Source organism: Equus przewalskii, chromosome 5 (assembly GCF_037783145.1).
Source record: "Equus przewalskii isolate Varuska chromosome 5, EquPr2, whole genome shotgun sequence".
NCBI lineage: Eukaryota > Metazoa > Chordata > Mammalia > Perissodactyla > Equidae > Equus > Equus przewalskii.
The window spans coordinates 52011489-52024512 of record NC_091835.1 but is presented as its reverse complement, the minus strand read 5'-3'; the positions used below and the strand labels follow the sequence as shown (position 1 = coordinate 52024512).

The 13024-nt window shown below is 33.1% G+C and overlaps 1 protein-coding gene across 4 annotated transcripts in view; it reads left to right on the top strand.

The window, feature by feature from the left end:
- The window catches only part of KRAS (KRAS proto-oncogene, GTPase), a 39329-nt gene that overhangs the window by 14892 nt on the left and 11413 nt on the right, over positions 1-13024 (top strand). For all 4 annotated transcript variants that reach the window (XM_070619335.1, XM_070619336.1, XM_070619337.1 and 1 more), the window contains exons 3-4: positions 6011-6189; positions 7674-7833. In XM_070619335.1, the coding sequence (XP_070475436.1) occupies positions 6011-6189; positions 7674-7833 (339 nt within the window). The remainder of the gene's footprint in view (positions 1-6010; positions 6190-7673; positions 7834-13024) is intronic.

Below are 13024 nucleotides of genomic sequence, written 5' to 3'. Positions count from 1 at the left end.
GCAACATATCATTCTGTAATAGATTCAAATAATCTTTTAGAAGAAACAAAATCTTGAGTGTTAAGAGAGTAAGAGTAAGTTTCTTGTTTTTTCCTGTCAGTGTTATTTAGCAGTACATGTAAACTACTTAAAATACTTAACACATTAAGAAAAGCTTACGAACATTTCAAAAGTGAATACACGAATAATACTTCAGCTGACATTTGCAGCAGTCCTATTCATTTTTACAAGAGCATCTGATGGAATCAGCAGCATGAAGAAGGAGATTAAATGGGATAATGCTTGTAATATGCTCGTCACAGTATCTGACACATAAGTAGGGGTGCAGTAATGTTGGCTGTTATAATTAATAATAATATGGTTACCTTTAGTAAAAGTTACTAATTTCTTTAGGTTTTTTGTTTACTATAGTGTCTTCCAATGTCAGGGTTACTGCCTGAGTTGGAAATCTCAGTTGAGTATTTTAAAATGATGAAGGTACTGAATTACTTTGTTACTGCTAATTATAATAGAAAAATAACAAAATGATGTCCTGGTCACTGAGTTTCTCTCATCTTGAATGATTTAGTCTTGTAAATTCCTCTAATGGATCTATAGATAAGTTTCTTTACATAAAACAACACTTAAAAGCTTGTTAATAAACTGGACAACACTTTTTAAAAAAATTATACAGGGGCCGGCCCCGTGGCCAAGTGGTTGGGTTTGCACACTCTGCTGCAGCGGCCCAGGGTTTTGCCATTTGGGATCCTGGGTGCGGACATGGTACCACTCTTTGGGCCATGCTGGGACGGCGTTCCACATGCCACAACTGGAAGGACCCACAGCTAAGAACATACAACTATGTACCAGAGGGCTTTGGGGAGAAAAAGGAAAAAATAAAATCTTACAAAGAAAAAAATTACACAAGTCAGTGCACAAAAGATGAAAATTCCCAATGGGCAAAGGGCACAGGTGATGGGAATAAATATAAAAATATGAAAACAAAACTGTTTAACATTCTTAATCTTCAAAGAAATGAATAGTAAAACAATAAGAATTTTTAGCCTAACCGACAGAAATTTAAAGAAAAATAAAGATATAAAATCCATTGTCAGTGAGTGGTGATGAAATGGGTACACTCTTAATGCTGTATGGAAGAGTAATATAATGAACATCATGTATGCACCAGCCAGCTTTTCCATATCTTAACATTCTGCCATATTTGGTTTAGATCCTTTTTCTTTTTCAAGATATAAAACTTAATACAGTTGAAGGTCCCTGTGTTCTTCTCTGCAGTCTTATTCTCTTCCCTCCCACAAATGTTTTTAAATCTCAGTATGTATTGTTTTGTTTATATTTTTACATTAAAGGTTTGATATTATATAAAACTTGCTTGAATACAGCCTTTATTAAAATATTCTTAATATATGAAATTTTAAAATTTACTTTATTGATTTAATAGAATTTACAATATTTTAAACTTGAGCTTATTTTTATGAGACTGTTTCTTAGTGTCTGCATGTATTTACATTGAATGGATTCATTCGTTTATTCAGCAGACAATCCTGATTACCTAGTGTGTTCAGGACTGTCATGCACAGGGTATATAATGGTGAGCAAAACAGATGTGAGCCCAATCATCATGGAGTTTGAAGCCTAGCAGGGGATATAGACCTAAACATTGCACAAATAAATACATAGTTACAAAATATAATATGTGCCTGAAGGAAACATCCAGGTGCTAAGGACGGAGAGTGGTAAGTCCTTTGGATTTTATTTTTAAGAATGATGGGATGCTATTTGAGGACTTGAAGCAATCAAGTGACATGATCTAACCTACATTTATAAATGATCACTGGCTGCTGTGTGGGGAATAGACCGTGATAGTAACCACAGGGATCCCTGCTGGGAAGCAGCTGCAGGAGACAGAATCGCTCTCATGGGCTAGGGTGATGGGGGTGGCTGCTTGGATTTGGAATATATTTTGAAGATGGATAAATGGTGTAAGATTGTGGGTAAGTATTAAATGCCTGTGTAATTTTTCTTTGTAAGACATTTTAGGATGCCATGTTAAGAATATCTCTATTGTAACTATCATTTCTTAAAAATAAACCGTATTTCCTTAGCATTGTTTACCACAAGTGACAGTACTGTGTCAAAGGCTATGAACATTTGCACGGCTCTTGATAAATCCTGAATGCTTTCCAAAAGGATTGTGCCTGTTTATTATATCACCAGAAATATTTGAGTGCTGTCTGCGATTAACTTTTGCCAGCATGGTATATTTCATTTAGAAAAGTTTTTTATACTACTTTAGTAAATAAAAAAATAGTGCTTTGGGTGTGAGGGGAGACAAGTGGAATAACTTTCTTTCATTTAATATTTGATTATGTTGAGTTAGTTTAAGTGGCTTTATTTTATCCTATGTTCCAAAGGATGTTAGTAACCTATGTCTCTGATCTAAAAGTTTACTGTATTCGAAAGACTGGAAATCGTACTAATTAAAAATGTAAAGTTTTGATCCTTTTCTTCCTCTATCCTTAACTAGTTTCATTGTAGAATCTGTATTTTTAAACTGGTTGGGCTTTGATAACCTGTGCTTTCTCAGCGTGGTGACTTTTTTTTTTTAAGTGTAAACGGAATAAATAATATGTGTTGAGAATACTTCAGATTTGTGAAAAGGTATTTTATTAGCTTAGAGCAGGGGTTGGCAGACCTTTCAGTAAACAGCCACATGGGTCTGTGTCATATCCTCTCTTTTTTTTAAAACAACCCTTTAAAAACCGTAAACACTATTCCTAGCTCATGGGCCATACAGAAACAGGTGGCAGAGTTTGGTCTGTGGACAGTAGTTTGCTGAACCCTTATTTAGGCTCCAGTCTTGGGAAAGATTCTACATTGATGCATAGATTTTTTTCTACCTCCACTTACTTATGGCTAACCTGAAGTTGGAACAAAATCTTTAGTATTTATATATCATTTTTGTTGTGTTCGCTTTCTGCTTTGTCATCAAACCTGTTAGTTCTTTTCAGATCATACTTCACCATTTAACACTTGTTCTTAAGTTTTTACCAAGTTGCACTGTCTTTATATATAAGCTCAGTGACTAATTGGGCTTCTAAGGATGACTCTAGTGCAGATTCACTTTGGAAATACTGAATTTTTAACCTAAACCTGTTATTTCTAATCGGCAGATTCTACTCATTGTTTATGTAAGTAGGTTGTAGATTACTTTTTTCAGTAACTGAATGTGACTCAGAACTTTGCTGTCAATATTTTTAGGGTTTAGAAGGGAAAAGATAATAGGAATAAGATACATGGGTGAATAGGGACAGCTTTTCCAGCTTCTCAGTCCCTTTGATGGAGTATTCATCATGGGAACGTGTTATGAAATATATGCATAAACTACTAATATGCCACATAAAGTGTACTTTTGGAACATAAAGTGTTTGAAAATTTTGTAAATGGGACTTTATTAATGTTCATCTTGGAGGCATTATATGTGGGCAGATGGCGAGTAATCCCCCAGTCATGCCTTGGGTATAGACTTGTGTGGCTCCAGAAACTATAGTCTTTAATTTTATTGTTGGTAGAAAATTTTAGATTTCAAGACTAAGGAAAGTATCAACTTACAAGGTTAACAACTTAAGTTAGTATTGGTAAGTGAAGAATGTGAGGTGACAGCAGTAGGTAAGGAAAATTCTTTGGTCTGTAGCCACACCTGGGTAATGAGTGGATGACTCTAGTACTTTGCTCTCAATTCCTGCTCTTTCATTATACTTCAAAACCACTGGTTTTCAATTTATAACATCCAGGAGTTCTTTGAAGTAGTTAATTAAGGAAATAGGCGATGATAAAATGTCAACCAAATGTTCAGATCTTTAGTAAAAAGCTTCTTGTTTAGAAAATAATATCTGTCCCTTTTTTTCTGATTGGTGAGATAATTAATTTTTATTACAGACAATTTGGAAAGTACAGTTTACTTTAAAAGATAAGCATGAGATCATAGTCTAATGTTAGCTCACAATTTTTAGAATTAGAAGCCAAAGAAAGAAATACATATAATATAGCATCTACTACCAAAAAAAAGATAAGCAAGAGATAAATTATTTCTTAAATTATCTCCATCCAAGACTGCATTTAACATTTTGATGTATATACCAACAGTTTTTTAATATATGTACAGATTCATTTATGCAAGATATGTATATTTTATTGGGATCATGCTACATATGTATCTTTGTATTCTCCTTATATTGTAAATATTTTTCAAACATTTTACCAAAAACATGATTTTTAGTGACAGTTCATCTTTTTAATGTTAGAATGGTCTGTAAAGTAGTTCGTGAACTCAGGGCACTTTAATACTACAGCCCGCATGTGGAGTAGTCAGAAACAGTGTCCTTAGGTTTATCCTTTACACCCATCAGCAGCCCTGCCCCTCAGTCCATGAGCACCATCTTAGCACCATCCCTTGTCCTTATTTTTTGAGGCCTTATTTTCTGGAAGAGAGTGTGCGAAATCTTTTAGGCATAAGTATTAGTCAAAAGTCAGAGGAAAATCAGATTTTCATTTCAAGATTGTGTTAATGTTACCCACTCCTTTTCCTTTACACAGAGTTACCTAGTCTCTTTGAGATATCCATCTCTCTCTCCTTCTCTGCCTAGCCCCCTTTTTCTATTCAACAGAGGCCCCACAGAATTTGCAGATAAAACAATCATGCTCTTTACCATTATCATAGTATCCATCTGGCTGTTGGATATTGTTCCCAGGACTTCAGAAATGGATAAAGGCCTTAAAATCCTCAGGATTGACCATTCTCTTGTGTATTCCCTTGGCTATAAGTAAAATAGATGCATGACAATAATTTGTACGTTGATTGATTTTTCTTGCCATCTAAATCATCCTGAATAATAGAGTTGGTAGAACTATCCCATTTTTGTAATAATAATTTTCTTTTATGCAGAATTTGGGTCTTTTTGTTACCAAGACGTACACTTGCATTGTTGAATCTCTGTATAATCCTTTCTTTAAAACCTTTTTTTTAAATTGTAGTAAGATATACATAAAATTGCATTGCAGCCGTTTTTAAGTGTACAGTTCAATGGCATTAAGTAAATTGACAATATTGGGCAACCATTAACTCTGTCTGTTTCCAGAACTTTTTCATCATCCCAAATTGAATTTCAGTGCCCGTTAAGCAATAACTCTCCAGCTCCCTCTTCCCCAGCCCCAAGTAGCCTCTATTTTTCTTTTTGTCTCTGTGACCTTACCTATTCTAGATATCTTATATAAGTGGAATCATAGAATATTTGTCCTTTTATGTCTAGCTTATTTCATTTAGCGTGTTTTCAGGGTTCATCCATGTTGTAGCATGTATCCGAATTTCATTCTTTTTCATGGCTGAATAAAGTTCCACTGTGTGTGTGTGTGTGTGTGTGTGTGTGTGTGTGTGTATGTATGTATGTGCGCATGAGTGTTTTGCTTGTCCATTTATCTGTTAATAAACACTTGGGTTGTTTCTACATTTTATCTATTATAATAATACTGCTATGAACATTGGCATACAAGAATCTGTTTGAGTCCCTACGTTCAGTTCTTTTGGTTGTATACCTAGAAATGGAATTGCTGCATCATATGGTAATTCTGTGTCTGACTTTTTGAGGAGCTGTCAAACTGTTTTCCACAGTGGCTGCACCATTTTACCTTCCCACCAGCAGTGTGTAAAGGTTCCAGTTTCTCCACATCCTCACTAGCACTTATTTTCTTTTTCTTTTTTTTTTTTAAATAGCCATCCTAATGGGTGTGAAGTGGTAGCCGATAGTGGTTTTGATTTGCCATTCCCTAATGATGTTGAGCATCTTTTCATATGCTTATTGGCCATTTGTATATCATTGGAGAAATATCTATTCAAATCCTCTGCCCAGTTTTGAATTGGGTATTTTGTCTTTTTGTTGTTGAGTTGCGTCTAACACCTTTTAAAAGTAAAAGGTGCACCATAATAATCCAGACTGTGTTTCTCCCTTCTCAGGATTCCTACAGGAAACAAGTAGTAATTGATGGAGAAACCTGTCTCTTGGATATTCTCGACACTGCAGGTCAAGAGGAGTACAGTGCAATGAGGGACCAGTACATGAGGACTGGGGAGGGCTTTCTTTGTGTATTTGCCATAAATAATACTAAATCATTTGAAGATATTCACCATTATAGGTGGGTTTAAATTGAATCTAATAAATTGACATGGAGGAGTAATTGTATCTTCCATTTATAGAGTCTTTGCTAACTGCCGTGCATAAATTAACTAATTTAAATTTTAAAATAATTTTTGTGAGGTGGATAATATCTCCGTTTTACAAACGAAGTTCTTGAGGAGTTGAGTAGTTTGTTCCAGATCGCATAGATAGTTGTCGAGCTGGGATTGAAACATAGCCTGTTTGACTCCAAAACCTGTGCTCGTAACCACTCTACACTAGAGAAACGAGGCTTTGAGCTGGATCCATCATACAGGGAAAGCCATCAGTAAAAATATGACAAGGTAACTGAGATGGTACCACTGGAAAAGCCTTAAAAATAAGCAAGTATATTTAGTGTGGAATTTCTTGGAATTGGATAAACATTGGCCTTAGATATTTAAGGGAAAAAACACAAGTCTGAAGTGTAAAAGATTGAAGTTTTTAAAGAATTGTAAAGTTTAAAGAATCTGACAAATCTGTATAAAACTGACTACTTTTATTAAAATAATCATTATTGGATTAAGTATATATTCTATTTCATTGAGGGTTTATAGTTTTTATAAAACTGCATATTAAGCAAATATCTCATTCATCAGCTATGTCGTACAGCAGGAAACATACAACTAGTTTAAGAGGTCTAACGTTTTACTTACGTAACATTTATTATAGCATGTTTTCTCTGTGGTCTAGTAATAGAGAAAAAGAAATTTGGGTGAGTGACAGTATTTTTGCAGAATAGTAAACAGGTGTAAATATGTTAACTTCTCCAAGTTTACTCAGTTAATAAGTAGAGGAACTCAGAATTTGAACCAATTCTGACTCTTGTCTACTCGCTTCTTATTCCATGCTGCATCTTTGAAATTCACCTAAAATAGTGAAGGAATATAATTTTGCCCCAAATTTAGAGTTTATCCACAGCTTATATTGAAAAATATCAACATATAGAAGGACTTTTATAGAATAAACAGAGTAGTAATGTCAGTGTTGTCCACATAGAAATCAAAATCCACTTGGCACTTGCTTTGAGAAAGGAATGTATAAATTATGTTAATTTTTAATTTGTGTTTGTATAAGAACTTTTAATTCTATAGGTATACATTTAACAATATATAGTATATGTTTCTAAGATTATAATTTTAAAAATCAGGCATAGTACTTTCTTGGCCTAGAATTTTTCACTATTTTTTGTTTTATCATTGTGACCTACCTGCATATGAACATACTAGATTATAGTTTTACTGTATTTCTAGGTATTTGATCTTTTAAGAGACGTAGAAGTTCTCTGTTGAAGATGGAGAAAAAAAATAACTAGAAGGAGAATGAAGGAAAATTTGGTGTGGTGGGAACTAGGAATTCCATTAAAAGTCTTCTTTCAGCTATATTTTATGAAACAAAGTTGTGGACAGTTTGTGAAAGATTTTTGTTACTAATGCCTCTGCTGTAACTTTTTTTTCTCCCCAGAGAACAAATAAAAAGAGTTAAAGACTCTGAAGATGTACCTATGGTCCTAGTAGGAAATAAATGTGATTTGCCTTCTAGAACAGTAGACACAAAACAGGCTCAGGACTTAGCAAGAAGTTATGGAATTCCTTTTATTGAAACATCAGCAAAGACAAGACAGGTAAGTAAAACTGTAATAAATATAAAACTTCTCCACAAACTGTATCAGGTGATTTTAATCTTAATCAATTTACTAATATATTCTAATAACGTCATTTTGGGAGCAGGAGGGCAAGAACATTAATAGATGTACATAACTGATAGCATAACTTACATCATTTAATGTAATTTATCAATTTTTCTTTCCCTTATACTAAAATAGGAAATAAAACAATATTTATCTGGTAAATGTTCTCTTAAGGATATGAGAGGGCAGCGCTTCTTAATCCAGTGTTAATGGTATTATTTTTGGCTTTGGTTTTTTCCACATTGAACATTTCTCTTCAGCTCAGCACATCTTACATTCAGGATTCAAGAAATGTGGGACTCTTTTTTTACTGTTATGTTTATGAAGTCGAAGAACAGGGGAACAAATTTGAGTTTCCTATTTTAGAAGTGCTTTTAAGAGCATTATGTCATATGTTTCTGGATTAAATTTTGTTGTATTTGAAGGATTTTACTTTGGTAGAATTTTTTTTAAGGATATATTTATTTCTGGAGAAAGTTTTCATTAAAACAAGAGAATATTTAGAAAGTAAATAGAAATTCCTAATTATTCCTTTACTGTGTTGTTCTGACAAAAATTAATGCCAGATTGACCTTGAATTTTGTTTCAAAAATTATCTTCATTTTGAGTAACTTTTTCTCTAGGTAAAATAAAAGAATTTCTGTTGATATTATTTAACCTATTTGTATGAAATGAGAGTTTCACATATAGAAAAAAATCCTAGGAAGTAATATATAAGGATATGACTGAATACAATTTTCATATACTAAGAAATTGATGAATTTATGTTCCATACAAGATGAGTGTTTGTTTTGGGCTTTGTCTGGTTACGTTTACCTGTGAGCCCAGAAAACCAATTTTGTGGAATTTAACTTCTGTAATGCTAGGAGTTAAGAAAATTGATGAACAACTCACTACATGGTTGAACTTATAAAAACAGACATTCTAGAACTTCCATTGAATTTGGTAAAGAGGTAAAAATTTAAAACTAAACCATCATTCAGCTAGTATATATGTCTGTCCCCAGCGGAAATCCTATGTACCTCTTCCCAGTTGTACAAATTTGGTACACAGTGAAAAAACAATGAGTTCTATTTTAAGCTGTTGTTTTGGGATTAAAAGCTGCATTTCTGTAGCTTGACCATAGTACAAATATCTCATTCTAAAACCTGATTTATAGGTTAAAGACTTGCTATATACATCACTTCACTTCACTTTAGAGGAATTAAGATCTCATTCAGATCCATTCCCAAGGTCCCAAAGACTGGGAAGAGGTTTGGTTTTCTTCTTTTTACATGTCTTCTCTGACCAGACTCCTTGATTTCCCTTAGGGAGGAGGTACTCAAAAAACATGATTATAACTTTTTCTCCCAATATTTTCTATGAAAAATTTTCAAATATAAAATTGAAGGAATTGTATTGAAAACCTACTACCTAGGTTATATACCATTAACATTTTAACTTACATTATTTGTAGCTTTTAAAAGCATTTTTAGACTAGTGAACATTTTAGTTTACATTTTACAAAGAAAAGAAAAAAAACCAAAGAGACTTGCCTCCTGTTAATAAAGGGTTGCAAATAGACCAGTGCTTCTCATACTTACATATGCATATGAAAAATCAACTGGGTTTCTTATTCAAATCTAGTTCTGATTAAGTGAGTTTGGGTTGGGACCTCGATTTACATTTCTAACAAGCTCTCAGGTGATGCTGATTTAGGTACTGGGACTGCCTTTGGAGTAGAAAGGTAATAGAGGACAGTAGAAGGGAGTCTTGTTCCCACAATGTTGCACTTCACTTCTCATGTGATAGCCTAAAGTAGCTGTGTCTTCTTTCCTTGTATGGTTACCAGCTCAGACATACTGGTTGATTCTTAATATGGTTTAATATACCACAGTATTTATAATTAATCATTAAACTACCTGGTTTCCTTTTAAAATAGACTTTTAGGTTTTATACTGGTTTTTGGCAGCGGGGGTGGGGTGGAAAGGGGTATGTAAGTCTGTATGCTATGGAAGTGGATTAACTTAAATTTGCTTTGTAGACATTTTTGTGGATCATCTAATTAAAGTATAGAATAATAGAATATAAAGGAATACCTGTATTTTATTTCTTAACCTGGCACTCAGCTTTTTTTATTTATATCTTGTTTTTTTGATATCTGTATGTAATTTATGTTGCTTAACTTATTTAGTTTATGATCTTTAATTTCTTTTTATTACATGGACTTTTTGATTTGCCTTTCAACAGTTTATTCATCTTCTTCTTTTGAAATTAATTTGATATTTGCATGCTTTTGGAAGACTTTAAAGATCTATTCCAAGTAATCGTGGAGATTATACAATGAAATATATAAATTTTTATAAATTTTGCATCTCCAGTTTTTGTGAAAATTTGAAGCCGTATTTTCTGCAGAGTATTTTATTTGTTACTTCATCTGCTATTATTTGTTATTTGAACAAAATAAATATGCATATCCTTGTATTTATTGGCAGCTACTTGGTTCATGCCTTAAGTTTTGGTCTTGAGCATGAACCTAAAATGCAAACACCAAAAAGAATTATATTGAAGTTAGTAGAAACAGAACATTCATTTAGAACTTCTCATAGATACAAGTCAAGGGTTGGCAAACTTCTATAAAGATCCAGATAATAAACATTTTAGGCTTTGTGGGCCACAAGTGGTATCTGTTGGATTTTTTTTTTTCTTAAAATCCTTTAAAAATGCAATAGTCATTCTTAGCTTTTGGGCAGTACAAAACGTAGGCTGTGGCTGCCTTTGGCCTGAGGGTTGTAGTGTGCTGATCCCCGATTCTCCAGGGAACTGCATTGTTAGATTAGACACCAGAAATTAGGTCAGACATTCAACTTAAATTTTACAGGCTAACATGAGTAATTTTAAAGTAAAATTAATGTATTCTCTGAAGGAGAAATAGGAGTTTTACTCTAGCGTTTTTTAAGATTAGAGTTGCAGAATTATGTACTTTACCAACTTTGTAATTTTAAAAAGCCTGTTAGATGACTATAATATATAATTATATTTCTTTACTAATATTTCTTTACTATATATATATAGAGAGAGAGAGAGAGACCGTAATATAATGAATTATTTTAGTCCACTTCTGAAAGGTCAAAGTAGTTTTTATTGTCTGCTAGTATGCTGTATGTGGTCTCTATGTTCTTAGTGTTTAAAGACTGCTACCCAGTTCATATTTATCTGAGCAGTTAGTAACTGACAGATTTTTCTGGGCTTTTTGGGTAGTGTATAGCAGTTGAAGCCAAAGCACTGACACCATGGTAATCAGCCATGTGTTTTCCAGTCTCCTAAAGTCAGAAATGGGGAGAGTTCAATAAACTGAATGACAAAAGCAGAATTCTCTATCTGCTACTCCTGATTCAGCTTTTTTGCTTTCTGAAGGTCTCAATTTGAGCATAATGTGAAAATTAGTTTTACGAACTTAAAAATGTTGAGTGATTAATTTGCTGTTTTTTGTTGTTAATTTCTAGATACTTAAAATTAGTTGTTAGAAGACATCCATGAAAGAAAGCTCCTGATCAAATTGTTTTAAAAAGGCAAACCTAACAAAAACCTCCCCTTATGTGCCGTAGTTGTTTGTGTACATGAGATCAGTATTTTGAACTTTAGCTTTTTATGAATTGAAAACAGACAGAACAATTACTGAGCACCTGCTGTACACCATGCATAGCCTCCCCAGTAGTGTTATTGCTGCATTTCATTAGTACCTGAGATGGGCTATAATTTGGCAAGGTTTCTTGAGAAATTCACCAGTGCAAGTTGCTTTTTAGAATACATCGTGTTCCTCCCATTCCTCTCCCCCAAGAAGGCTAGTATTCTTGCATCTGTTTCCTTGAAAGAGTTTGCAAGATTTTTTGCAGATAATAAGGCATTCAACAGTAACAAATCCTTATTTAAAATTAAAATCACTTAGTGAAAGCATTATAGGCACTAGGATGTAGAATGATGCTATCTGTTAGCAGTTGTTTCTCCAGTATGGAGTGCTCTTTTTTCGTAGTCTCATAAGTATGTTTTCAGATAATAGCAGAGCTGAAAATATTGTCAAATCTCTTGATTAAAAAAATTCTACATATATAAACTTGTGCAGTTTTGTTCCTCCATAAATATTTTCAAACTTGTTCTTAAGGTTTAATAAGTGATGTTTGAAAAGGAATATATGTGGCAACAAGCCATATCTCAAGAATAAATCGAGTGCCAGTTAAGAGCTTAGTGACTAGCCACAGGGGGTATTAAATATCTGTTTCGGCTACACTTTATCTTTAAAAATTACCTGCAAATTTTGGAATATGAAACCAGCATTCTGTACCAGTGGTTTGAGGTATATGTAGGATAAATAATGTTCTGTTGATGATTGTATGATTTCAAAGCATATTATCAAGAAATAAGGAATTTAAGTCTGAGAAAATATGGTAAATAACTGACTCTTTAAAATCTAATTTAAATTTCCTATTAGTAAAAGTAAGAAATGAAAAAAGTCACTCTGGAATAACTATTTCTCAGTGTTGTTAATTATCTTAGCCACGGAGGTCCTAATACTGATTGTTGGTGGTGGGTAGTAGTCTCTCTTAACTCTTGGCTTCCAATTCTCTCTGCATTGCTGGAAACAAAAATCATATATTCTGATATTGGTGATGGGGATGTGCACATTTAAAAAGCAGACATGTTCAAACTGATTTTAGAAATAAGTCACAATCAAAATTTGCTTCTGCTAAATTAGTAGAGGACCAAAACCCTGTTTTTTCCCCCCTCATAGCATGTTTTAGTCCTTCTTCATTGACCTCATAACTCTTTTTTTAAACAAGAATAAAAGTTTACAGTCTTAAAAAATATGAGCTTTTACCTGGTTTGTTTTACTTATTTATATGTATATATTTTAATTTCTTGAATTGATTTTCAAATTGAAAGAGAATAATTTGTGAAAATATCTTAAATGCCAGCTCATGCTCTACATTTTACATGCTCTACAAGAGTCATTTTTATGCCTTAAATTATCTTATAGTGAGAATCTAATATATAATTTTTTTCAAGGACGTATAAGTGAAAATAAACCCTGTCTTCTTGAGAATTAATGATAAATATAAAATATTAAAAATTTTATGTACAGGTACAA